The following is a 25,324-nucleotide window of genomic DNA, read 5'->3' as shown; positions in this document are numbered from 1 at the left end:
ATGGCTTGACAGTCCACAGGAACGGTGGACGGTGGAAGTATAATTTGAATCCATGCAGTCAGGCTCCAGCATCCACACTCTCAACCAACCACTCTTCTCAAGCCCAGAGCTCCACTTTCTTCCCTAATAGAAGACCACACACAGCTAAGTCTTGAGGTGCAAAGGTTTCAGCCCAGTTCATCAGTGGTCTTTAACTGGGATGTGAGGTATACTTTATCCTCTTAAATGACACAGAAGACGAAATTCACCAAAAATAAATAAATAAATAAATAAAACCACCTTATACTGAGGATGACCATTCTTTTCTTTTGCATAACTTGGGGGAAAATTTACAAGTTTTCTTAAAAAAAAAAAAATAGAGGAAGAGCGAGAAAAGAAAAATCAAGCCTATCCACCTACCACAGAAGAGACACAGAATCCCCTGGGCTCAAACATATCAAGGTTTTCCAGTTTGCCCCTACCATTCTCCTTCATTTATGAAGCATGACTTCTATTAAAAAGATTTCTTCATCCAATGTCATTAACGAACACCAACAATGAATGAGGCTGTGAGGACATAAGAATGAAGACACCCCTGCCTTCCACCTCCATGAAATGTGTAGTTAAGTTGGAGATATCTATTCAGAAAGAGGAGACTCTCTGTTTATAGACTGTAACCAAGGACTTTCTCCCCCAGGTTCAGTCTAATAGTAATAGCTGGACCTAAAACAATTCTGAATGAAAGCCAGCAGTGACCATCTAAATATGAACACGAGTAAGAGGAGCACGGTAATTCAAAGAGATCTTTTGAACACTCTTTCAAGTCACTGGTTCTCATGACCATAAGAAATGCTACCACTGCTGGTCACTCAGGGAATAAGGGTGCTTCAGATTATAATATTCAAATAAGCAACCTACAAATTCAATCTAAATTGGTCTTGAAAAATGAATCTCTTTAAAGCTTTCACATTTTCAGGAAGGGAAATAATCACTTTTCTTGGACATTATCTCAATATCTACTTATGTGCTGAAATAAGCACTTACTACGCAAAACCAGTGGAAGCAAAGGCTTTCTTTCTTTAAAACCTGCTACCTCAACTGACTCTCTTTTGTCCTAACCTCAAGGCACATTAACTCTCTAACTGCCACATCTGTGCAAAAATGATTTTCACCAAAAAAACACACACACACACACAAACAAAAAAGCAACCTTATACTGAGGATGACCATTCTTTTCTTCTGCGTAACATGGGGAAAAATCTACAAAAAATAATCTGTACCAGATTAAAAGTGATCCACCTCAGACAACACAGGTTTGAACTATATGGGTTCACCTGTGTTTTCAACCAAAAGAAGATGGAAAATGCAGTCTTCATGGGATGTGAAACCTGCATAGATGAAGGGCTAACTTTTCAACTTTTCCTGTAAGTGGATTCCCAGAGCCTACTGTGGGACTTAGGTATGAGAGGATTTGGGTATATGGGTGATCAATCTTCCAAGTAGATGGAAGGACAACTCTAAGTCAAAGGACACATGAAAAATAGATAGCATTTGACCGACATGATATTCCGTTATAACTCTTCGTTAAAAACAATCAGTACCTAGCTACTTAAAAATGTGAGCATAGTACTTTTGCAGAATTTACTAGCAGTGAATTCTTCACGTTTCTCCCATCTCACCGTCCTCTCAGCTGTACAAAGATTGAAGCTGGAGCCAGTTGTACCTCATGGCAAAAAGAATATCAGTCTAGGCTGGGTACAGAAGCTCACACCTGTAATCTCAGCACTTTGGGAGGCCGAGGCAGGCGGACTACCTGAGGTCAGGAGTTGAAGACCAGCCTGGCCAACACGGCGAAATCTTGTCTCTACTAAAAATATAAAAATTAGACAGGCATGGTGGTGGGCACCTGTAATCCCATCTACTTGGGAGGCTGAGGGAGGAGAATCACTGGAACCCATGAGGTGGAGATTGCAGAGAGCCGAGATGCATCCCCCTGCACTCCAGCCTGGGCAACAGAGCAAGACTCCATCTTCAAAAAAAAAAACAGAACATCAGTCTAGTAAGTGGATACCTAGTGAGATAAGAACAATTGCAACAAAAGGCACATTATCTCCTACAGGCAGTAGAGCTCAGCTCCTTGACTTTCCTAATATTAGGAAATCAGCAATAAAAATTTTTTAATATCATTTTGCAAAAATTGGACACTGTGTGGAAGAAACTTCCTAAGGGCCCCCTTATTCTTCATAGCACTTCTCCTGATTATTCAGTTTGGATAATTCACCCCCACATTCTCATCAGACTTCAGAAAGGTAAGGTGAAAGTAAAGTAAACAGGATCGCATTTCACTCTTAGGCTACTTAATTGTCATGATTTTCCTCGTCCAACTTATTTCAAGTTCTGGGCCTGATTTTAATGGCAAATCGCTTCTAGCTTCCCTAAGTAGTTCAAATAGCTTCATGTGAAAACTGTTTGAAACAAAAAGTAGAAAGGAGTTAAACTTAGTAAGGGTAAATAAGAGTGGGGAAACTATTTCTGCAGGTGAAAAAAGTTAAGAGCAATGGACTGGGAAAAATAAGTTCTGAATAAAGATATGGGTGGGTTAATGGGTGAAGACCTGGTTTTTTGGTTCAGGAAGTGTGTTTTAATTCAACAAATGGCATCTTGGACAAAAGGGTAGAGCTGAGAAAATTGTAACATCACAAGGAGTCAAAAAATGTCTGTAAAATGAGGTGTCGTAGAAAAGAAGTACAAGAGTATGGAATAATTTGGGTAGAATCAAGTTGCTGGAAGGTTGAATGGGACCTCAGAAATATTAGAAATTATCTAGCTTGGCTTTATTTATTTATTTTTTGAGACAGGGTCTCGCTCCGTTGCCCAGGCTGAAGTATAGTGGCACAATCACTGCTCACGCAGCCTTGACCTCCCTTGCTCAAATGATTCTCCCACCTCAGCCTCCTGAGCACCTGGGATTATAGGTGAGTGTCACCACGCCCGGCTAATTTTTGTATTTTTTATAGAGACGGGGTTTCACCATGTTGCCTAGGCTGGTCTCAAACTCCTGGCTTCAAGTAATCTGCCTGCCTTGGCCCCACAATGTACTGGGACTACAGGCGTTAGCCACTGCTCCCGGCCTGGCTTGACCTTTAGTTTTAAAGGCGAAGACATTTGAGGTCAAGGGAAGCTAAACAACTGGTACCAGTTCATACTGCTCAAGTGCAGCACCCAGATGGGAAAAAAGGCATCCCATCTCCTGTTCACCCACATCACATCACCCTGCTGCTATGCTGTGGGGTCTTACCTTCTTCCTCAATAGCATCTTCGTTATGCTCATTTTCTGCATCTCTGAAATGGAGACAACACCTTGCTTCTACCTAATTCACAGGAATGTAAGGCCAAACGAAAGACAAAGCCAGACATACCCTTAAACTTCTAGTTTTGTAGCACTTTCCCTGCCTTCATGCTGTGGCGTTCCTCTGCCAAAGCAAAGCTTACAACAGCCTCTCCGGGTCACCCCATCAGAAGCCTGCAACTGTTTTTACTAATTGGTTAAAAAGACAACAGGCAGCACCTGCCTCTTGCAAGGACCCATCCCAGTGATTAAGGTCTTTTTTTCTGTTGAAAATAAAGTATTTCTGAGACTGGTTCCACTGGGCAGTATCAAAGCTTCTGTGGAAATGGATTGAATATTGATAACAAACTAGAGGAATCTAAAAGGAAAGGAGAAAGGCTGGGACATCTTGCGAAGCTTGAAGAAAGGAAGACAGCAGGGGGTATGTAATCTTATGATGATCAAGAAACATGGGCAGCGTGCAGAATTAAGAACAGGCCCTCGGCCGGGTGCAGTGGCTCACGCTTGTAATCCTAGCACTTTGGGAGGCCAAAGCAGGCGGATCACTTGAGGCTAGGAGTTCAAAACCACCCTGGTCAACATGGTGAAACTCCATCTCTACTAAAAATTCAAAAAATTAGTCAGGCATGGTGGTGGTGTGTGCCTGTAGTCCCAGTTACTCAGGAGGCTGAGGCAGGAGAATCGCTTGAACCTGGAAGGTGGAGGTTGCAGTGAGCCGAGATGGCACTACTGCACTCCAGCCTGGGAAATAGAGCAAGACTCCATCTCAACAACAACAACAACAACAACAACAACAAAGAACAGGCCTTGAGTCCTGGGCTCACACCATGCTCCACTCCCACAAGAGGCTTAACCTGGGGCAAATTATATATAAGCTCCCTGTGCTGCAGCTCCCTCACCTGGAAACTGGTAAGAACAGTTCCTGGTTCATGAATTGCTATGAGGCATACACTATTATATGTTTGGCCCTCATCAATGACCTGCAGTAAGTAGGATATGTTTTCCTAGGAAAAGAACAGCTTCCTTAGGGACATCAACCATCATCTAACAGACTTTTTTGGCATTCTCATTATAAAACAAGTAGTTACTGATGAACTAACAGCCCAAGCAGGAAGTTTTCTTCTCCCAACTCCGATACATGCCCTTGGGCAGAAGGGCTACGTACAACACACCTCCGCACGCCCCAGCCGCAACCATGCCACAAGGACACTGAGCTCCAAAGAAAATTCTTCCAAGGGATCGCTTTGGGTGTGTCAGGGCCAGTGTTTTCTGGATTGGATTACTTCCATCTGTGTCACCTGAAGAGAGTAATTAAACTTTCCTCAAGCGGCCACTGCAGAAGGTGACAAAGTGTGCCCTGTTCTTTACTTTGTTTCCCAAGCTCCAACGTGATTTTTAAACCAACTCAGTTATGTGAGAGGAAAAAAAAAAAATCCATGAATGTGGTTTCTTCCATCTTTTTCTCATGAGAAAAAGCATGCTGAAAATGACACTAGGTGCCTTAGTACTGAGATTTTCCCTCCTTTGGGGAAGGACTGTTCGGAAACAGTAAGCCTGGGTCCTCAGTAGCACAGCACTAGCCATTTTATTTATTTATTTACGTTTGGTTTTGGGTCAATTCATTAGACTTCAAAGGTGCTGCTTCATTACAAATGAAATAAAAGATTACCCACATGAAAATCAAGTTTGAAATAGTTATTACGTTACTGGTTAGAATCCTACTCCCAAATATTTCTAAGACTTGGTTGCACCACCAACCAGTGTCAAAGGTCCCCTAGAAATGGATTTAATACCAATGACAAAGTAAAATAATGTAAAAGGGGAAAGACAGGCTGTGACTTCTGAAGCTGGGGTGGGCGGGATGAGGGTTGGTGGGTAGCAGTCTTTAAAGTACAGAATTTCCTGGGATGTGTTTCAGAAGAGTTTTGAGCTTCTCCAAAGTGAAGGCATAATATTGGTGTTCCGCATGGCTAATGACAGCAGAAGGCATGGAGTCTATGGAGAAAGCATTTCACTGTGACTAAGTTGCTCCTGATAAAAGATGAGGACCTGGAATTTATTAGACTACTTACGCCTGTTGCTGCCTACACTCCCTTCTTCCCATGCAGTAAAACGAGGCAGTTCATGGCTACCGCTATAACTTTTTCTTTTCCTTCTTTCATTTTTTAAAGTAAAAGTTATCTTGAGAATATTAGTTCAAACCCCAAAGATCCAAGTATCATTTAAAAATATTTTTAAAGAGGACAATAGAAAATCTAGGGAAGGTGAGGATTTACCTAAAAGAAAATGAAGATGGATGAGAGGAGCACGCATGCTGTTCCAAGTAGGCAGAATGCTGGGTTATTTATGCAAGTTTTCTTGCACCCTAATCCTCTCCATAACTCTATGAGAAAGACGCCATTAATTGCATTTGACAGATTATTACTGTCCAATGAAAGTTTCTGCCATAAAGCCAACATTTGCACTGGATCCACCTGATTCTAAATGTTTGTTCATGACAATAAATCAAAAAAACTATTTTATAATAGTTTTCTTTCCCACTGAAACATAGGAAGGAAGGCAAAATACATCACCTGGTTACCCAGAACCACACGGCTGCTGAAATTAGAAGTTTACAGAGGGTAGAAAGGTCGCAAACGAATCCTGAATCAGTAATGATTCTTTGACCCTAATGTCCACAAGATTCATTCAGACATTTAAAGAGAAAACTGTTGAAACAAATGTCAATGCACTAAAATTACAAAGGAGAAAGTAAGTCAGGCATTGCCACAGCTATGATCCAATTCTTTTTTTGAGACGGAGTCTTGCTCTGTCGCCCAGGCTGGAGTGCAGTGGGGCAATCTCAGTTCACTGCAACCTCTGCCTCCCAGGGCACAAGCCATCTTCCCACTTCAGCCTCCTGAGTAGTTGGGACCACACGTGCATGACACCACACCTGGCTGATTTTTGTTCTATTTTATTTTCTAGAGATAGGGTTTCTCTATGTTGCTCAGGCTGGTTTCAAACTCCTGGGCTCAAGTGATCCACCCGCCTTGGCCTCCTAAAGCATTGGGATTATAGGTGTGAGCCACTGCGCCTGGCCCATCAATTATTAAACAGTTAGAGAGAGAGCAGAGAAAAAGTAGAGGCAACAATGCTATGTCTTTGAAGAGGGACGTATTGGGGTTTAGCATGAGATATTACTAGTCACAAACTAGCCTTGTCACTTGAGGCAGGCTCTTTAACATCTCTAAGATAGCATCCATGTGTAAAATGAGAAAAATAATACTTAACTCATCGAATAGTTCAATAATTAAATGTGCTGATATTCTTAACCCGATGCCTGCTTGATTCCCCAGACGCTAAATAAATGTGACCATCATTATTATGGAGCACGTGCAAGTGGTGGGGAGGAACCACGTTTCCACGGTTTTGAAATGTATTCACTATTGCCTCCGTGTGGTACACCATTTTAATTGGAGATTTAAATAAAACAAGTATATATAGGACTACTGTCATTTTCAACACTTTAAAAAGCCTCATGAAATATTCTGAAGAAATGCTATAACAGTTCCTAGAATCAAAGTCACGTACTTTCCATAGCTGGAGAAGGAAAGTTTATGATGTTCATGTGCAAGACACTAGTGGCTGCAATCCTTAATGCAATTTAGAAATAATGATACTAATACATTGGAATTACTTAAGTAAAATCTGTAAAATCCAAAAGGCAACAGAAAAGCAACTGGGCCATAAAAATCAGAACTTTATGTTAATATAGGGGTATTGACAGTCAGTATGCAAAGGCTACTGCATTTCAAATTCTAAATAGCTCATATGGGATTGTAATTTTAACCACAAATTCCCACCTTCATCCTGGAGAGAGAGAAGAAGAAAATGCTTTTCTGAAAGACACGCACGGAGCACAAATGATGTACGTAGTAAGAGACCAAGGTTGGAAGACACCATGTGAGGCTCACAGCACTCTAAGTTTAGTGAATGCAGACAGAACTTTAAGTTTTTCAGACAGAAAAATGGGGGTAAAAAATTGGAACACGTCCAGAGGGGGCAAAAAACAATCATGTGAATTTTAGAGAAAATCAAGTATTTTAGTGGCAATATTCCAATTCACTTAAATACTATTCTTAGACAAATTCTTCATCATTTTATTTAAAATTCAGTTCTATTCTGTGACCTCTCTGGCTTTGAAAGTATAATACAGAGTTTTCTCTGTATATACCCTCGAGTCCAAATTTTATATGAACAGCTATGATATTTCTCATCAGAATAGGAGAACAAGAAGTAAGAATGTGTGTTATAAAGATCAAAGAAAAGCAAATTTCACAGTTCCATTAAGCATTAAGGTGATGCAATAATTTATCCAAGCTTATTATTCTTTTTATTTTATAAAGAAACCTGAGGCTGGGTGCGGTGGCTCATGCCTATAATCCCAGCACGTTGGGAGGCTGAGGAGGGAGGATCACCTGAGATCAGGAGTTCAAGACCAACCTGGCCAACATGGTGAAACCCTGTCTCTACTAAAAATACAAAAATTAGCCAGGCATGGTGGCGCCTGCCTGTGATACCAGCTACTCGGGAGGCTGAGGCAGGAGAATCACTTGAACCTGCCAGGTGGAGGCTGGAATGAGCTGAGATCGTGCCACTGCACTCCAGCCTGGGTCACAAAGTGAGACTCCATCTCAAAAAAGAAAGCTGAGCTGAACTGTTACCAGATTTGCCATTATTTTTCAATTGGTAGAGAAGTGTGAGAACTGGTTTAAGAATTTGTGATTGGCGGAAAACAGAAATTCTATTTAAACCTAACAATCCTTCACACTAATTTCCAAATTTGCACTAATTTGAGAGATAATTGCTTAACTTGCATGTGCATTAGGAAATAAATCAGATTACTTTTTTTGCAACTGCTTTATCATGACTTAAAGTGATGAAGAATTTGTAGAAAACAAAACAAAATGATTTTCCAAATTGATCAATAACTCATCCCTTCCAACTGTTCTTTTCATCTGGATAATTTCTTGATGACTTATCATACCACCAACCGACACATGATCCCTGTCTCTCATTCTTTTTCTCTTTCACACACATACACACGGACATGTACTCATACATACACAAACGAACACACTCCGTCAGGAAACAAGCTACTTTGGTATTTCTAAATTCACTTCACTTGCAAGTACAAGTCACATTGTCAAGAATATTCTCACGATTTGGTCAAGCCATTCCTAGCGCCTGTAGCTTTAAGTGGTAGACTCTTCCATTGGCTTCCATGAAAACAATACAAAAATGCGGCCCTCTCCATGTAAGCAAAGACACACAACAGAGAGCAATCTGCACATTTATTGATGTTGAATCTAATTTACGCTCTCAAGTTTGTTATTTAGGAGTGAAGGAAGGTGGAAGGACTGAAATCTGCTGGTGTTCCTGTAACTGAGTGCCTATATTTTAAAGTTTTATTCTTTTTTTTTCTTTGTGTTAACCACTAGACACACCCTCACACTGCTAGCTCATTTAATTATATGTTTGCTTAAAAGTTCCAGAGACTGGGCTGGGCGCGGTGGCTCATGCCTGTAATCCCAGAACGTTGAGAGGCCGAGGCGGGCGGATCACAAGGTCAGGAGATCGAGACCATCCTGGCTAACACGGTGAAACCTTGTCTCTACTAAAAAAAATACAAAAAATTAGCCGGGCGCAGTGGCGGGCACCTGTAGTCCCAGCTACTCAGGAGGCTGAGGCAGGAGAATGGTGGGAACCCGGGAGGCGGAGCTTGCAGTGGGCCAAGATTGTGCCACTGCACTCCAGCCTAGGTAACAGAGCGAGACTCCATCTCAAAACAAAACAAGAAAAAATGGCCGGGTGCAGTGGCTCATGCCTGTAATCCCAGAACTTTGGGAGGCTGAGGCAGATGGATCACCTGCGGTCAGGAGTTCAAGACCAGCCTGGCCAATGTGGTGAAACTCCATCTCCACAAAAACACAAAAATTAGCCAGGCATGATGGTGGGTGCCTGTAATCCCAGCACTTTGGGAGGCCAAAGTGGGTGGATCACCTGAGGTTGGGAGTTCAAGACCAGCCTGACCAACATGGAGAAACTCCATCTCTACTAATAACACAAAAATTTGCCGGGTATGGTGGCACATGCCTGTAATCCCAGCTACTCGGGAAGCTGAGGCACAAGAATAGCTTGAACCCAGGAGGCGGAGGTTGCAGTGAGCTGAGATGGCACCATTGCACTTTAGCCTGGGCAACAAAAGTAAAACTCCATCTCAAAAAAAAAAAAAAAAAAAAAAAATTTCCAAAGACTAAATCTTGAAACAATACAAGCACCTGTGGAAATCTCCCCCACCCAGAGCTTGCTTCAAGGCTGCAGTTGAACCCAAGATGATGAGATGATGCAGGCCCATTTACCAGATGTGGCAATAACTCAAGATAAGCCACTGGGACAAGTCACACAGATGTGCACTGCCTCACCCCTGCATGGAGGGTACTCCGTGGTGGCAAAACTTCCCCCTTTTTTTTTTTTTTTTTGAGACGGACTCTGTTGCCCAGGCTGGAGTGCAGTGGCGCGATCTTGGCTCACTGCAAGCTCCACCTCCCGCGTTCATGCCATTCTCCTGCCTCAGCCTCCCAAGTAGCTGGGACTACAGGCGCCCGCCACCTCGCCCAGCTAGTTTTTTGTATTTTTTAGTAGAGACGGGATTTCACCGGGTTAGCCAGGATGGTCTCGATCTCCTGACCTCATAATCCGCCCGCCTCGGCCTCTCAAAGTGCTGGGATTACAGGCGTTAGCCACCGCACCCGGCCAAAACTTCCCCTTCTTAAATCCTCGCATTTCGCTTAGAAATTTGAAGTAGTTCCATTAAGACAAGAGCCTGGACCGTTTTCTCCACGGCTAACTTTGGTTTATAATAAAGTCACTCTTCTACCATACCCCCACCTTGCTAACTGGTTTGGCAGGCAGCAAGTGGCTGAATGAACCTGCATTTGTAACATTCCCAGCAATGTTTCGCCATTAATTTTATTTTTAAATGTTAAAAAATTGATATATCATACATATTTTGGGGTACATGTGCTACTTTGATACTTGTATACAATATGTAATGATTAAGAGAGAGTAATTAGGATACCTATCACCTCAATCACCATTAATTTTAAAGACCCAGGATACCTGGTGCATGCTGAGGTAGCTAGTGTCCCATATTAGTAGCTGCAGAATTTTTACTGGATGAGTTCTGTGGAGTAATTTTGGTTGTAGGTCTAGCTCTCTAATTCTGAGCCTGGATCACAATCCTTCTCACTGATTATGGGAGCTAATCCCCATCCATTAAATGAATGTCTTTTGTTCTTAAATTAAAAACAAAACAAGTAAGTCCAAAAGTAGTGGAGAGGAAGAAGGAGTTAACATTTAAGTACTTGGGTCTCCAATCAGATTGGGTTTAAATCCTACCCGTGCCCTTGCTTATTTGTACAATATGTATAATAACACCTCTAAGGGCAGGGTCTGGCTTTTAGGAAGTGATCAATAAGATATGGAGGTTCTTATTACCGTTTAGACAGTCAAGGTTGGGAGTAGCCTTGGTAATTGCATCCAAGTTCATAAGAGACAATTACTTGGAATGGGATGCTGTGTCTTCCCCAGCCAATTAAGCCAATTCAGTAAAAAACATGCAGGGCCTCACAGGCGAGAAAGGGATTGTGATGAGCCTTGGACACCAGAATCAACAAGAGTTCAGATTTGTGTGTGTGTGTGTGTGCGCGTGTGCACGCGCGTTTTTAAGACGGAGTCTCGCTCTGTCACCCAGCTGGAAAGCAATGGTGCACTCTCGGCTCACTGCAACCTCTGCCTCCCAGTTCAAGTGATTCTTCTGCCTCAGCCTCCCAAGTAGCTGGGATTACAGGCACCCACCGCCACACCTGGCCAATTTTTGTATTTTCAGTAGAGATGGGGTTTCATCGTGTTGGTCAGGCTGATCTCAAACTCCTGACCTCAGGTGATCCACCTGCCTCGGCCTCCAAAGTGTTTTAAAAGCTGGCATACAAAATCCTATTTCCAAAGAGTAGTACCACCAGGATATGACCCTAATGACTACTTACCTGTTTCTGCTTTTCATATCTTTGTTTTCAATTTCAGGCCATACCTCTTTCAGTGTGTTTTCTATCTACCCATGTCTTTGTTTATAGACACGTTACAAACTATTCTCCATGGTGAGCATTCCTCTCCACTGGAATCTTCAGGAAACTGCACTTGTTATAAGAATTTAGGCCCCAGTGTTTCTCTAGTCTCTGACTATATTCAGTTGCCTTTGATAAATCTAGTTGAAAGTGCCATAGGACCTGAGATGCATGACTAATGGTAGCTCCTAGTTCAGTGGAACATAAGAAACTGCCCCTTCAGGCTAACTTCTTAATATTCATGTTCTAAATGGGCACTCTAGGGTGACTGAGGTTTTGTCATATATAGATGCTACCCAAGGGCAATTCACGCATTTGGATCTTGCTTCAAAAGTAATTATCTAGGGTTGACGGAGTTAGTTAATAAAATATGGGATACCCAGTTAAATAATGAATTTCAGATTTAAAAAAACAAATCATGTTGTGGTATAGTCATGTCCCATACAATATTTGGAAACCCCACGGCCCAAAAGTGGAGCTGGCAGAGTTTTGGGTTCAGTCTTTCGAGAGCTTTGTAGTTTGCCCATAATAGTCTATAGAATTTGCTTGACCAGAACTCGCAGGATAATTACCCAAACAGAGCTTCCCTACACAGCAGTCTAGCATCTACATCATAGTACTAGTTGTGTGATATACTGATATAATGAGAAATATACTGTGTATTTGGTCTTCATCTGGCTCCTAGTCAGAACTTCTAAAACCTTCGTAACTTCCTAAGTGATAAGAGCCACAGAAGTAGTAGTAACATTTGGATATACTCAAATATATTCAAATATCTATAGAAGTTGTAATACGCTTTTTGTCCTCAGCTTCTGAAACAGCTCAGAAACAATAAAGGTGAAAGGGGCATCTTTTGTTATTCAGAACAAGCCCCTTTCACCTACACCTGAGCTTATGTTATGAGGTGACTTTTAGAGGATGGGAGGCTGGTTGCCAAGGGAACCAACCTTGTGATTAGGTGGTTGGCATTTTGGGTCCCAACAACTCACCTCCAGGAGGGTAGAGAGGCTGAAGGCTGAACTAATCACCAATAGAATGAAGACTGCATAAAAACCCTACCCAAAGAAGTTCTGTCTCCACAGGGACAGAAGCTCTTGTGCTCGGGACCCTTCCAGACCTCATCCTGTGTAGCTCTTGATCTGGCTATTCATTTGTATCCTTTAAAAATATCCTTTGTAATAAATTGGTAATGTCAGAGACGTTTGAACCAGAGCGACTCCATCTTGAATAGGGGATGGGTAAAATAAGGCTGAAACCTGCTGGGCTGCACTCCCAGTAGATTAGGCATTCTTAGTCACAGGATAAGAAAGAAGGTTGCCACAAGATACAGGTCACAAAGACCCTGCTGATAAAACAGGATGTGGTACAGAAGCCAGTCAAAACCCACCAAAACCAACATGGCTACAAAAGTGACCTCTGGTCATCCTCACTGCTCATTACACGCTAATGATAACACACTCCCACCAGTGCTATGATAGTTTACAAATGCCATGGTAGTGTTGGGAAGTTCGCTTATACGGTCTAAAAAGGGGAGGGACCCTCAATTCCAGGAAATCCCCGCCTCTTTCCTGGAAAACTCATGAATAATTCACCCCTTATTTATTTAGTATATAATCAAGAAATAACTATAGGTATACTCAATCAAGCAGACCATACCACTGTGCTCTGCCTATGGAGTAGCCATTCTTTTATTCCTTTACTTTCTTAGTAAACTTGCTTTTACTTTATGGACTTGCCCCAAATTCTCTCTTGTGCAAGGTCCAAGAACCCTCTCTTGGGGTCTGAATCAAGACGCCTTTCTGGTAACAGTAAGTTAACTGTTTCCCTAGGTTGTACAAGTTATCCTACCAAATTACTGAACCGGACAAGGGGGTCATGGGAACCTCCTATTTGTATCCAAGTTGGACAGAAGTTATGGGTAACCTGGGAACCCACTACTTGTGATTGGCATCTGAGGTGTGGCAGTTTTGTGGAACTGAACCCTTAACTTGTGGGATCTGGCTATGATTCCAAGTAGATCGTGTCAATTGAATTGAATTGTGGGATACCCAGTTGGTGTCTACAGGGAATTGGAGAATTGCTTGTTATGAAAAACATGTACACTTGGTCTCAGAATGTCAGAAGTGTTGTGAGGGTAAAGGAGGTGTTTTGTTTTGTTTTGTTTTTTCATTTAGTTTGTTAAATAGATGCTGCCCAGAGTCTCCCTAGTGTTTGTCCTACACCAACCCCACCTCCTGCCATTCCCGAAGGAACCCCTGAGTCTTCTCATAGTTTAGTAACTAAAAGATGAATGCCCAGCTAAATGAGGGGACTTAGTAACAACCCTAGCCTTGATGCCAGTGTCCATCCTGACTCGTGGATGCCAAACTCCCACCAATTATCTCAAGTATGAAATGTTTTAGCTGTCATCACGTACTGAGAGTCAGTGTAGCCACAGAAAAAGGCTTAGGAAGGTAACATCCTGATGGTGATGCTGCAAGTTAGGTTTAAAACTGGAAGCATGGCAGTGCTGGTCCAGTGTCTAAGGCCGATTGATACATTGCCTGGAGTCTAAAGCCCACCAGAGGAAAGGGATTTCTGTGAGCTGCTAGTCATTAATAGGACGCTAAGTTTTTCTTCTTTTTTTTTACTTTTTTATTTCTATAAGCTATTGGGAAACAGGTGGTGTTTGGTTACATGAATAAGTTCTTTAGTGGTGATTTATGAGATTGGCACCCATCACCCAAGCAGTATACACTGTACCCAATTTATAGTCTTTTATAGGATACACATTTGTTCTAAATAAGGAGAATCCTTTCAGATAGAAACCTTACCTAGAATATCAATATTTAAGCATGTAAGAGTCAAATCACACTGTCCAAAGAGGGGAGAAGGGCTTGGAAGTGAGGAAGGAAACACAGGGCTCAAAGAAAAAAAAACAGCTGATTCAGAAAATAATCAAAAGAAACTATTTTAGTTTTATAATTCTGATTAATGAAAAACTAAGCAACATATAAATATATACTTGTTTTTAATTACACAGTATTTATATATACAAATATATATTTATATATCACACATGTATTTATACATATATGTTAAAATTATACATATATACATATGGATAATTTATATACGATATATATGTAACATATATAAACATATAAAACCCTTAAAAGGCTAGTTCAGGAAATAGACATTTTTCATCTAGTGATAAATATAAAAAACCTAAAAATATTATAGAAAATAATCCACCTCCTAGAATTTTATCATAAGGAAATACTCCTAAATAATGGGAGGGAAGGGTATAGGAAAAATTATTTGTGTGGTCATGCTATTTTATTTCCAAATAGTGGTCCTATTCCAAAACTGGAAACAACTTCAATATCCAATAATGGAGAAATGATTAAATAAATTTTAGCATACCATTTCGTGGAATATCACTCAATCACTTAAAACACATCTATAATGAACTTGTAACAGCCTGGATAAGCAATGTAAGAGTAATTATTTGAAAAAGAGGAGACCAGGTGTGGTGGCTCACGCCTGTAATCCCAGCACTTTGGGAGGCCGAGACAGGCGGATCACGAGGTCAGGAGATGGAGACCATCCTGGCTAACATGGTGAACTACAAAGAAATTATTCTCTACTGAAAATACAAAAAAATTAGCTGGGCATGGTGGCACACGCCTGTAATCCCAGCTACTCAGGAGGCTGAGGCAGGAGAATCGCTTGAATCCAGCAGGTGGAGGTTGCAGTGAGCCAAGATTATGCCACTGCACTCCAGCCTGAGCATCAGAGCGAGACTCCATCTCAAAAAAAAAAAAAAAAAAAAGAGAGAGGAGGTTATAAAATCTGGCATGCTTGTATGTTTAAAAAAAGTCTCTCATTGAAAAACAAACCATACTTAGTGAAAAAATACAAAGAAAATTTATCAAATTGTAACAGTCATCTTAGCTGCTAGGATTATGAGGTTTGTTTTCACTGTAACTATGTATTTCAAATTTTCTATAAGGATTGTGTAGGATATTTATAATTGTAAAAAATTAATCATTTAATTTACAGAGGAAAAGGAAAACCAGAAATACAAACTTCAGCCAATTTTAAAAATCACATAAACACAGAATTTTTTTAAAACACAGAAGAAAAATAAAGTAGCTTTTCAAAATCTACTTCAGCACTTTTACACTGTAGATCTGCTGTCTGCAGCAAATGCAACTTAAAGTAATTCACCAACAGATGTCACTGTTACACTTCCTACTTTAACCATATCTCTCGAGACGCACAAATTTACGTAGGGGAACAAAATCAAAACCTTTACTAATTCTCATGCCATCTCCCGCAGGACTGCAGCTTTCTCATCTTTCAGCTTCATTTCTAAACCTCCTTTTGTGATACCCGAAATGCTGAATGCTGTTCTAAAATGACATGCGGTGACCATGGTTTTATGGTTATGAAAAACACAGGGTTCTCCTGTTCTTTGAATGACACCCATGTGAACATCACAGATTTAACCTACACTCGTCAAACACATGGTTCCAGGTCTGAAAGTAATGAGTTGGAGAACACAAGATTGTCAACAGGCATTAAAGTTAGTGGTTAAAAAAAAGAAAAAGTGCTTCTTAGATTTTTGGTGGCTCACCTCATCTGTGACAGGAAACTGGATGGGTAAAGAGGGATTGCAAAGAATCACAATAATCTGGTCAATCCTATCAGGCCATCTAAATGTGGTAGTAGCTGAACCCCAGCCCAGTGCTTTCTGAGGAGGAGTCAATACTTCTGCGTCAATGAAAACAAGAATGAATAAGAAAGGAGAAGGCAGCTGGATGTATGGCTCATGCCTGTAATCCAGCACTTTGGGAGGCTGAGAGAGGGAACATTTTCAAGTCAGGAGTTTGAGACCAGCCTGGCCAATATGGTGAAACCCCGTCTCTACTAAAAATACAAAAATTAGCTGGGTGTGGCGGCTCACGCCTGTAAACCCAGCTACTCAGGAGGCTGAGGTGGGGGATTGCTTGAACCCGGGAGGCAGAGGTTGCAACAAGCCAAGATCGTGCCACTGCACTCCAGCCTGAGCAACAGAGCAAGACTCCATCTCAAAAAAACAAAGCAAAACAAAACAACAACAAAAACAAACAAACAAAAACAGAGAAGGCTAATTTTTTTGAACTAAAAGTAGATCTATCATTTGATTCAGCAATCCCACTACTGGGTATCTACCCAGAGGAAAAGAAGTCATTATATAAGAAAAGATATTTGCACATGCATGTTTATTAGCAGCACAATTTGCAAAAATATGGAATCAGCCCAAATCCCCATCAATCAATGAGTGGATAAAGAAAATGTAGTATGTATGTGTGTGCGTGTGTGTATATATGTGTATATATGTGTGTGTGTATATGTATATACATATTGTGTGTGTGTGTATATATGCATATACATATTGTGTATGTATATATGTGTGTATACATACACACACACACACACATATATACGCATATACCATGGAATACTACTCAGCCATAGAAAGGAATGAAATAATGCCATTCGCAGAAAGTTGGGTAAAATTGCAGACTATTATTCTAAGTGAAGTAACTCAGGAATGGAAAACCAAACATTATATGTTCTCACTAGTAAGTGGGAGCTAACCTATGAGGACGCAAAGGCATCACAATGATACAGTGGACTTTGGGGACTTGTGGGAAAGGGTCGGGGAACACGAAGGATAAAAGGCTACACATTGGGTACAGTGTACAGTGCTCAGATGATGGGTGCACCAAAATCTCAGTAATCCCCACTAAAGAACTTACTCATGTAACCAAACACCACCTGTTCCCCAAAAACCTATTGAAATAAAAAAAATTAATTAAAAAGAAAACCGCAGAGATTAAAAGTGAACAAAAATTTAAAAAAAGAGAAAGGAGAAAGTTATGTTTTTTAAATGCATCATCCTATATTCTGCAGATTTTCTGCCAACCTATCTACCTGTTACTTGAGCAGCTGGGGAGAAAGGTTCATGAATATGGAAGGAAGGCAGGGTACTTGGATTTCCTTTTTTTCTTCTTTTTTTTTTTGAGACGGAGTCTCGCTCTGCCGCCCAGGCTGGAGTGCAGTGGCCTGATCTCAGCTCACTGCAAGCTCCGCCTCCCGGGTTTACGCCATTCTCCTGCCTCAGCCTCCGGATTAGCTGGGACTACAGGTGCCCGCCACCTCGCCCGGCTAGTTTTTTGTATTTTTTAGTAGAGACGGGGTTTCACTGTGTTAGCCAAGATGGTCTCGATCTCCTGACCTCGTGATCCACCCGTCTCGGCCTCCCAAAGTGCTGGGATTACAGGCTTGAGCCACCGCGCCCGGCCCTGGTACTTGGATTTCACTTGAGAATCCAGAGCATATCAGTTGGCTTACCTATGTTATTCACAAATTTTTAGTAAAAGGATATTACGTAGTGACTCGCAACCAGTGGGTACTCCCACAATGAGATTTAGGCTGCAAAGCTAATGAACAGAGTGCTCTGAAAACACTCAGATAAATGACAAACACAGTCACTCCTAGACAAGTTGCTAGTTACTTTCTAGTGTACAAATTTCAGATCACCAAGCTGCATCTTGATTTTCTGCAGCCCACTGATTTTTTAAAATAATGATTCATATATTAAATGCAGCTTTATATACACAATTTACATTAAATACATATTAGATGAGCCTCTGTTGACCACAAAGAACCACAGCACAATCACAAAGATTTCTACTTACATGGAGATCCAAGTACAATTCACTTCTGTTTGACTTCTCCCTTTCCTCATGAAGCAAAAATGGACAGGCTGGTCCTGCTCTGTAGCCCAGAACCCACGCGCCTCCATCTCTGTTGGGAAGGTCTTTAGGTGTCTGCTCATTGAAGCCGTCCCAGGGAAAGCTCTCAGAGGAGATACCTAAAACAGACACAGAGAAGGCCATCAAGTGACATGGCAGCCAAATAAATAAATAAATAAAGCCGTATTGGGGGAACTCCTACGTAGACTTCTTCATACTAGCTCTTACTTTGCTTTCTAAGTTATATTTTTAAGAGATTGCTTTCCTTCAAAAGTATTTCTCCCTACAATTTCTAGATCACACCAACAAAAAATTACAACATATGCCCTCATCCCCAGTTTGAAAAGATAACTCTATTGACTGTACTCTATGCCCCATATTCTTGATTACAGGTTGCATATGGGTCATTCTATCTCATAATGAAATCAGAGGAGCTGGGGGACAGAAGTCAGGAGGTCTGGCCTGTGGCTTTCCTACAGTTCCTAAACAGTGTCGTCTGAGCCAAGTCACTAATGTGTGTGTTCTCCAGGGCAGGAATGGTACCTTGTTCATTTCTGGGAATGGAATCATTATGCATGGTGCATATAGGACTTCGTCAGTTTGTTGAATGAGTGAGTAGTGCATGAGAAACCTATTTGGGATTCGCTTTTGTCATCTCTAGAATCAAAGGTATTAGTCTAGCTCATTCTAACCTAAAATGTAGGCAAGTAATAATGGGATGATAATCATTAACTATGTGCCAGACGCTGTTTTTAGCTCTGTTCAATTTTTATGATAACATATAGTTAGGTATCATTTTCTCATTTTAAATGGAGAAACTGAAATACAAAGAAGTTAAGCAATTTGCTTAAAATCATAAAATCAGTAAATGGTTAAGCTAGGACTTGAACCCGGGCAGTTAAACAATAGAGGGTCGTGCTTTTAATGACTACACTACGGCCTCTGCCTGACATTCTGTTCTCAAAATAGCAATATGTGTTCGACAACAAAAGGACTTTATGGTCAAATCAGTCAGAAAAGCTACATACTGTATCTCTTAAAGAACCATGATTCGTGTTAGCATATTAAAGACCTTGGGATGTCCTTTAGTACAGAAAACCTAATTCTATATCATAGGGTTTTCCAAACTTATTTGGCCACAGAATCCATTTAAAGGACACCTGCTAAACGTGTGGCAAGCCACTTAATGTACTGGAACATAGTTTGGAAAATACCAGATTCGATCACTTCTAATGTTTCACACAGCACTCAAGTTCCTAGTCCTCTTTTAATTCCTGGTAAGCAAACTTGGCAAAATTTTAAGCAACTAGGCAGAAGTTAAAGGTTTAGGCTCAGGGTATTTTGCAATGGAGATCACTGTTGAATATATGATAGCGTGTTTATTACACATAATCCCTGTAAGAGTCTGTCTGGCAGTCACCCAAAGCCAACCAATGGCTTCTACCATGCTGAAACCTGACTTACACGAAACTAGAGCTGAGAGTAAGTCAGCTCACAAAGGAACTGCGGGATAGCATGGTTGTGTTAGAGTAGCATTTTAGAAGAAAAAAAAAATGAAAACAGCTAAGGTCTGGCTGTTGTTTGCCTGTTGGGTTTATTAGTTTTCAATCACAATTCAAAGTGAAAGATGATGCAGGTCACAGTGTGTCTACAGTTAACCTCTAGCAGGCTGTCCACAAAACACCTTTCTGCAGCCACTGAGAAAAATGAGAGTCCAGGGCTTTCCCAGTCTCTGCTCATCCCTGCAGACACAGTTGTCTAGAAGAGTATACCCTAGGCTGTTCCTTGATCTGGGCCAGATGCCTTAGAACAAGTGCCTTTCCAGTCAATCCCCTTGCTACCCACTGTCTACAGACAGTCTTCTGGGCTTTCATTTAGAGTCTCATATGCTTTAGAGTGACCCACTTCTAGTCTCAAGACAGAGGAATGAACTAATGCCTAAAGGAACCTCAGGGAGAAGGCACTCTGCTTAGTACCTTTGCTTTATGCTCATGTTGACTCTGAGGAAGACAGTACTGGTTATACTGTAACAGATGAAGAAATTAAAGCTCAGACCTCCTTTAACTTCTATTTATATGGCTCATCCTCCTCCTGGACTATTTCTGTTCACCTTTGTCATAAATCTTTTAAAATTTACAGTATACTCTCACTGTACTACCTCATCTTCAAAGATGTATTGGTTACTAATCACATCCCTCATTTTAAATCCCTCAACCTTTCATTTTTCTTTTGAAGTAGCTGCTGGCTTTGGGGAAACGTTGCAGAGAATAATAAAACAATATAAAACATAATATATATTATATATCACAAAACACAATGTACAACACCTGAGGTAAGACATCTGTATCATCAGAGGCACATTGTCTGGTGAGTATAAGTTCATCATTTAGGTACAAGAGAGAGTGAAACATTCCCATAGTAACAAGGATTTGGGGTCTTGGATGAAACACACATGCATGCATATTTATGCAAACACACATGCCAACCCCTCACACACTTGCAGTGGCTATCCAATACTGCATTAATGAGGTGAGGTGTGCAATCCAATTCACTCTCTATGCAGAGGGAAAACAATGTCAAGGTGAAAGTTGTCTTCTTTCTGAAAATGGTTTTAATTTTAAAGAGTTAATTTCTAATACCTAAGGTTTAACCAGACAATATCCCTATGAAGGAAACACGCAAGGTAAAACCATGATGCATAATAATTTTGGCAAGAATCATTTGGACAGAAAAGGACCATAAGTAACATAAAACTGAAATAAGTAACATAAAACTGTTATTCTCAAAAGTCTGACAAAGTAGGTTAGGACAAATGACAAAGTCAACATTCTGACGACTATAACGTATTTATAAAATAATTTTGGAGTGGAGAGTTTTAACGACACAAACACAACTTTTTTGGTCAAAAATAAAGCACACGTCTGTATTTATTAAAATGGGTAACACCCAAACTAGTCTCTCCAGTTGAATACTTTTAATGAAAAAGAGAAGAAAATCATCTGAAATTAGATAAATATATTCTGTCAAAACCGTCAACTGTCATTTAATTTTCTGATACAAACAGATTTGGGGGTGTTAGATCTTTAGAGAATATTTTGTGAAAAACTCAATCGGTCTTATCAGTTTAAACATGTGTCTTTCCCTTTCATGTGCACATTACAAACCCGTCTTGTACTCAATATTTTGTTTCTCAAAGACATTTCAACAGCTTGATCGACCACACATACACACACAGGTTAACTGTACAGCTGACCACGGTTAATACAACGTACAGCACAGTCACAGTAAAGGTAGGGTGACTTACCTTGGAACCACTTTGGAAGTCTGTGCTTTTCAAAACCATTCACATGACGAGCTGCACTTCCTGATGCTAACCTACAACATCAGACTGAGGTTTTGCTGTCAATTATCAAAACAACAGAAGTAGACAGAATGGAAAGGTAGTAATATGCCATTTAAAACAGGAGGCAGTGTCCACAGCTCATCTTTCCAAAATGGGATCAGTCTGTCTAGCAGGGGTACACTGGATTATGGTTCCCACTGTTTCACTCCCTCCCTGCAATATGATCACGCACTCACGGCCTTTTCTGGTATATTTCCCCTGCCACATGACTTGCTTTGGTCAGCTGAATGTAAACAATGTGACAGTGTGCCAATTCTGGGCCAAGGCCTTGAGACACACGGTGTGTTTTCATGCCCCGCCTTGTGCTTCTGCCCTCACCATGAGACGAACACGGTCCTCGGGAGCTTTGAATGAGACATGGAACCGTCTGACCCAGGCACAGTCCTGCAAGCCTGGAGCCAAGCTCAGTCAAACCCAGGCCCAATCGAGTGAACCTTAGCCAACTCCCAGGCCAGTGCATAAAAACAATAAATATTTATTATAAACCATTGAGATTTGGGACCTCTCTGTTGAAATAGTTGCCTCACACACTATCATGTCTGCTCCTGCTAGAAGCACTGTAATTATTAAAGACATTAAACCTTTTCAGCTAAGGGCGTAAACACGACAGTGTTTTTATTTTGTAATTTGTACTGAAAAGAATTATTCAATGTACTGCAAGGATTTGAAAAATGAAGTGGGCCGGGCGCGGTGGCTCAAGCCTGTAATCCCAGCACTTTGGGAGGCCGAGGCGGGCGGATCACGAGGTCAGGAGATCGAGACCATCCTGGCTAACATGGTGAAACCCCGTCTCTACTAAAAATACAAAAAACTACAAGGGCGTGGTGGCGGGCGCCTGTAGTCCCAGCTACTGGGAGGCTGAGGCAGGAGAATGGCCTGAACCTGGGAGGCGGAGCTTGCAGTGAGCCGAGATCGCGCCACTGCACTCCAGCCTGGGTGACACAGCGCGAGACTCCGTCTCAAAAAAAAAAAAAAGAAAAATGAAGTGAAAACTCATGGCACACCCATTCACTCATTCATACCAAGATTCATGCACAAACTACACTTTATTAAAAAGTTAACCTTATTTACCAGACACTGTCTTTAATCATCTAAAGAATATACATATAAAAATATACCAATTTCCTAAAGGAAGTCTGTGAACATACTATGTAACCAGCAGATCTGGCCAAAAGTCCCCAAGGGACAAAATTACAGTGCCTTTTAGGTTGTTTCCTCTAATTCTCCCATCACACCAAGCCCTCACTTGACAGCAGTGATGAAGTGGTCATGCATCCAAAAAGACGAGAGAAAAAACGAAAACCCTAAGCTTAAAACTCTCCTGAGTTTTGGCTCCCGTGCTGTAGTGCCCAAGGCCATTCATCATACTTGACGTAAAATAAACCCTACGAGGTGAAGTTTTCTCAGCTGGGAATATCAGAACCGATATGTGCAGGTGGACAGGTTGTCTTCCATTATGTTATTCAAACGTGTACTTACAAGCAAGAAAGACAGCAACCTAGACGTGTAGCTAATGGAAAGTGACACTGCTAAGTTCTTGGAGAGTGGGTGTGTGGCTGTGTATGTAATCATCATGTCTATATCTAGGAAGAGAGAGGTGTGGCAAGAGTATAGTCTCATGGCTGCTACCTGTCAATTAGAGATCAATGCTCACTAATGCGACTGCCCCCCTTTTCATTCTCAGCAGTGTTAAATGTCACAATGTCACCAAACCAGCTAGTAGATAAAATTCTGAGGAGGTGTGGTATCTGTCCACCCCAGCCTCTAACGCCTCACTGGAAGTGTGTGGGGAGAGAAATGATGAATGAGCAAAGATGGACAGGTGGAAGGTGTGGCCGGTCAGAGAAAGGCAGACGGCAAATCAAAAGCTAGCAGAGAGTGGGGAGCAAGCTCTGTCAGTCTGAGCATCGATGAGGAAAGCATCCGCGGCCATCAAGCAACTGCAATGCAGTTTGCATTTCCAAAATCATGCCTAAATTCAAATAAAACAAAATTTACAGTTGGAAGGAATCTTGCATATCTCCCCACCTACATGCTCATTTTAGAGTTGAGAGAACTGAAATCCATGAAGATCGCAGTATTTCCAACATGCCAGCTAGCAGCAAAGGCAGAACTAAAATCTAAGTTCTTTATGCTATTTAGAGAGGCATATTATTGCCAGTCCCCAGATGAGAATATTGAGGGCTAAGAGAGAAGTAGATGTGAACAAGTTAATGAGCGTGGGTACAGGGCTTTACCATGTGGGCTAAATTCCTGGCTTTTACCTTTACTAATTCTTTGACCTTGGTGAAATTACCAAAACTCCCTGAGTCTTTATTCTCTCATCAATAAAATGAATATAATAAGAATATGCCTGATATTGAAATAGGCTCACAATTATTTTCTTTCAGAAGACTTTTCCTGTGCTGGGGGATAGATAGATTTGATGGAAGAAGCAAATAATTTCCTGTTTTAAATAAAGAAATCTATATACAATGAGGGTATATCCAACATCACACAGTCATGTGAAAGGCTATTTTTTTGTCAGAGAAGATAAAGAGAATAACAATAAAGCTTATAAGAATTCAGCTGCACTGTTGTGCAGCAGATCCTAAATCTGTTCATGTTCCAAAAATAGAATTCACGTCATCAAATGCAACAGCTCCAAGTAAGTGGCTGATCATCTCTGGAAACAAGAGCTCCTCAGGGTCATTCATAGATACCCTTTGATATACTCCTTCCCAGAAAGTCAAACATAGGAGCCTAGAGCCGTGAATGGAACTATATATAGTCATGGCTTTAAGTGAAATAGCATTTTAAGGAAGTATACATATATATCTCTTATGATTATTGTATTAACCTCCTTCCACGGTTTTCTTCTGTGAAGAACACTAGTTGAGGGGTGTATATTACTCAAGCTAGGAAATTTATTTGTAGCCATAGTTACACTGGATATTTTCACACTTGAAAAACAGGGCGCAAATGATGGCAAGAATGGATAGAGCACTGAGGTAAGGTGTGATGCAGAAAAGATCAAGGAAAGAACAAATTGAGGAGGTTGCAGGATTCACTGACACATTAAAAGCCTCTGTCTATTCTCAGACAATAAATGCTCAAAACATTAGTTGTTAGTACTTCAAATACTTAAGTGATCAAAAAATTTTAGTATGTTTGGTTATTAAGAATATGACTGGGTGCAGTGGCCCACCCCTATAATTCCAGCACTTTGGGAGGCTGAGGTGGGCAGATTACTTGAGGTCAGGAGTTTGAGACCAGCCTGGCCAACATGGCAAAACCCCATCTCTACTGAAAATACAAAAAGTAGCTGGGTGTAGTGGGAGGTGCCTGTAATCCCAGCTACTTGGAAGGCTGAGGCACAACCCGGGAGGCAGAGGTTGCAGCGAGCCGAGACTGTGCCACTGCACTCTAGCATGGGCAACAGAGTAAGACTCTGTCTCCAAAAAAAAAAAAAAAAAAAGAATATACTAGCTTGTTAACAAAAAACATGTATATGTATTTTGAGATGGAGTCTCACTGTGTCACCCACGCTGGAGTGCAGTGGCATGATCACAATTCACTGTAGCCTTGGCCTCCTGTGCTCAGCAATCCTCTTGCCTCGGCCTCCCAAGTAGCGGGGACAACAGGTGTGCATCACCAC

General features: G+C 41.1%; 1 protein-coding gene across 7 annotated transcripts in view; it reads right to left on the bottom strand.

Annotated features, from left to right (window-relative positions):
• FMN1 (formin 1) overlaps nt 1-25,324 on the bottom strand; it is a 419,748-nt gene that overhangs the window by 298,960 nt on the left and 95,464 nt on the right. For 5 of the 7 annotated variants that reach the window (XR_004185219.1, XM_031668862.1, XM_009209842.4 and 2 more), the window contains one exon: nt 18,228-18,403. The exons of 1 other annotated variant lie outside the window; for it this stretch is intronic. Coding sequence is in view for 4 of the 6 variants with exons in the window: in XM_031668862.1 (XP_031524722.1) it covers nt 18,228-18,403 (176 nt within the window). In the remaining 2 variants the exon portion in view is untranslated. Of the gene's footprint in view, nt 1-18,227; nt 18,404-21,588; nt 21,661-25,324 lie in introns of those variants that run through there. One more of the 7 variants, XM_031668867.1, reaches the window with a different exon arrangement.

This window comes from Papio anubis, chromosome 7, assembly GCF_008728515.1.
Source record: "Papio anubis isolate 15944 chromosome 7, Panubis1.0, whole genome shotgun sequence".
Classification (NCBI taxonomy): domain Eukaryota; kingdom Metazoa; phylum Chordata; class Mammalia; order Primates; family Cercopithecidae; genus Papio; species Papio anubis.
The sequence above is the reverse complement of the archived record's forward strand: the minus strand, read 5'-3'. Positions and strand labels throughout refer to the sequence as shown.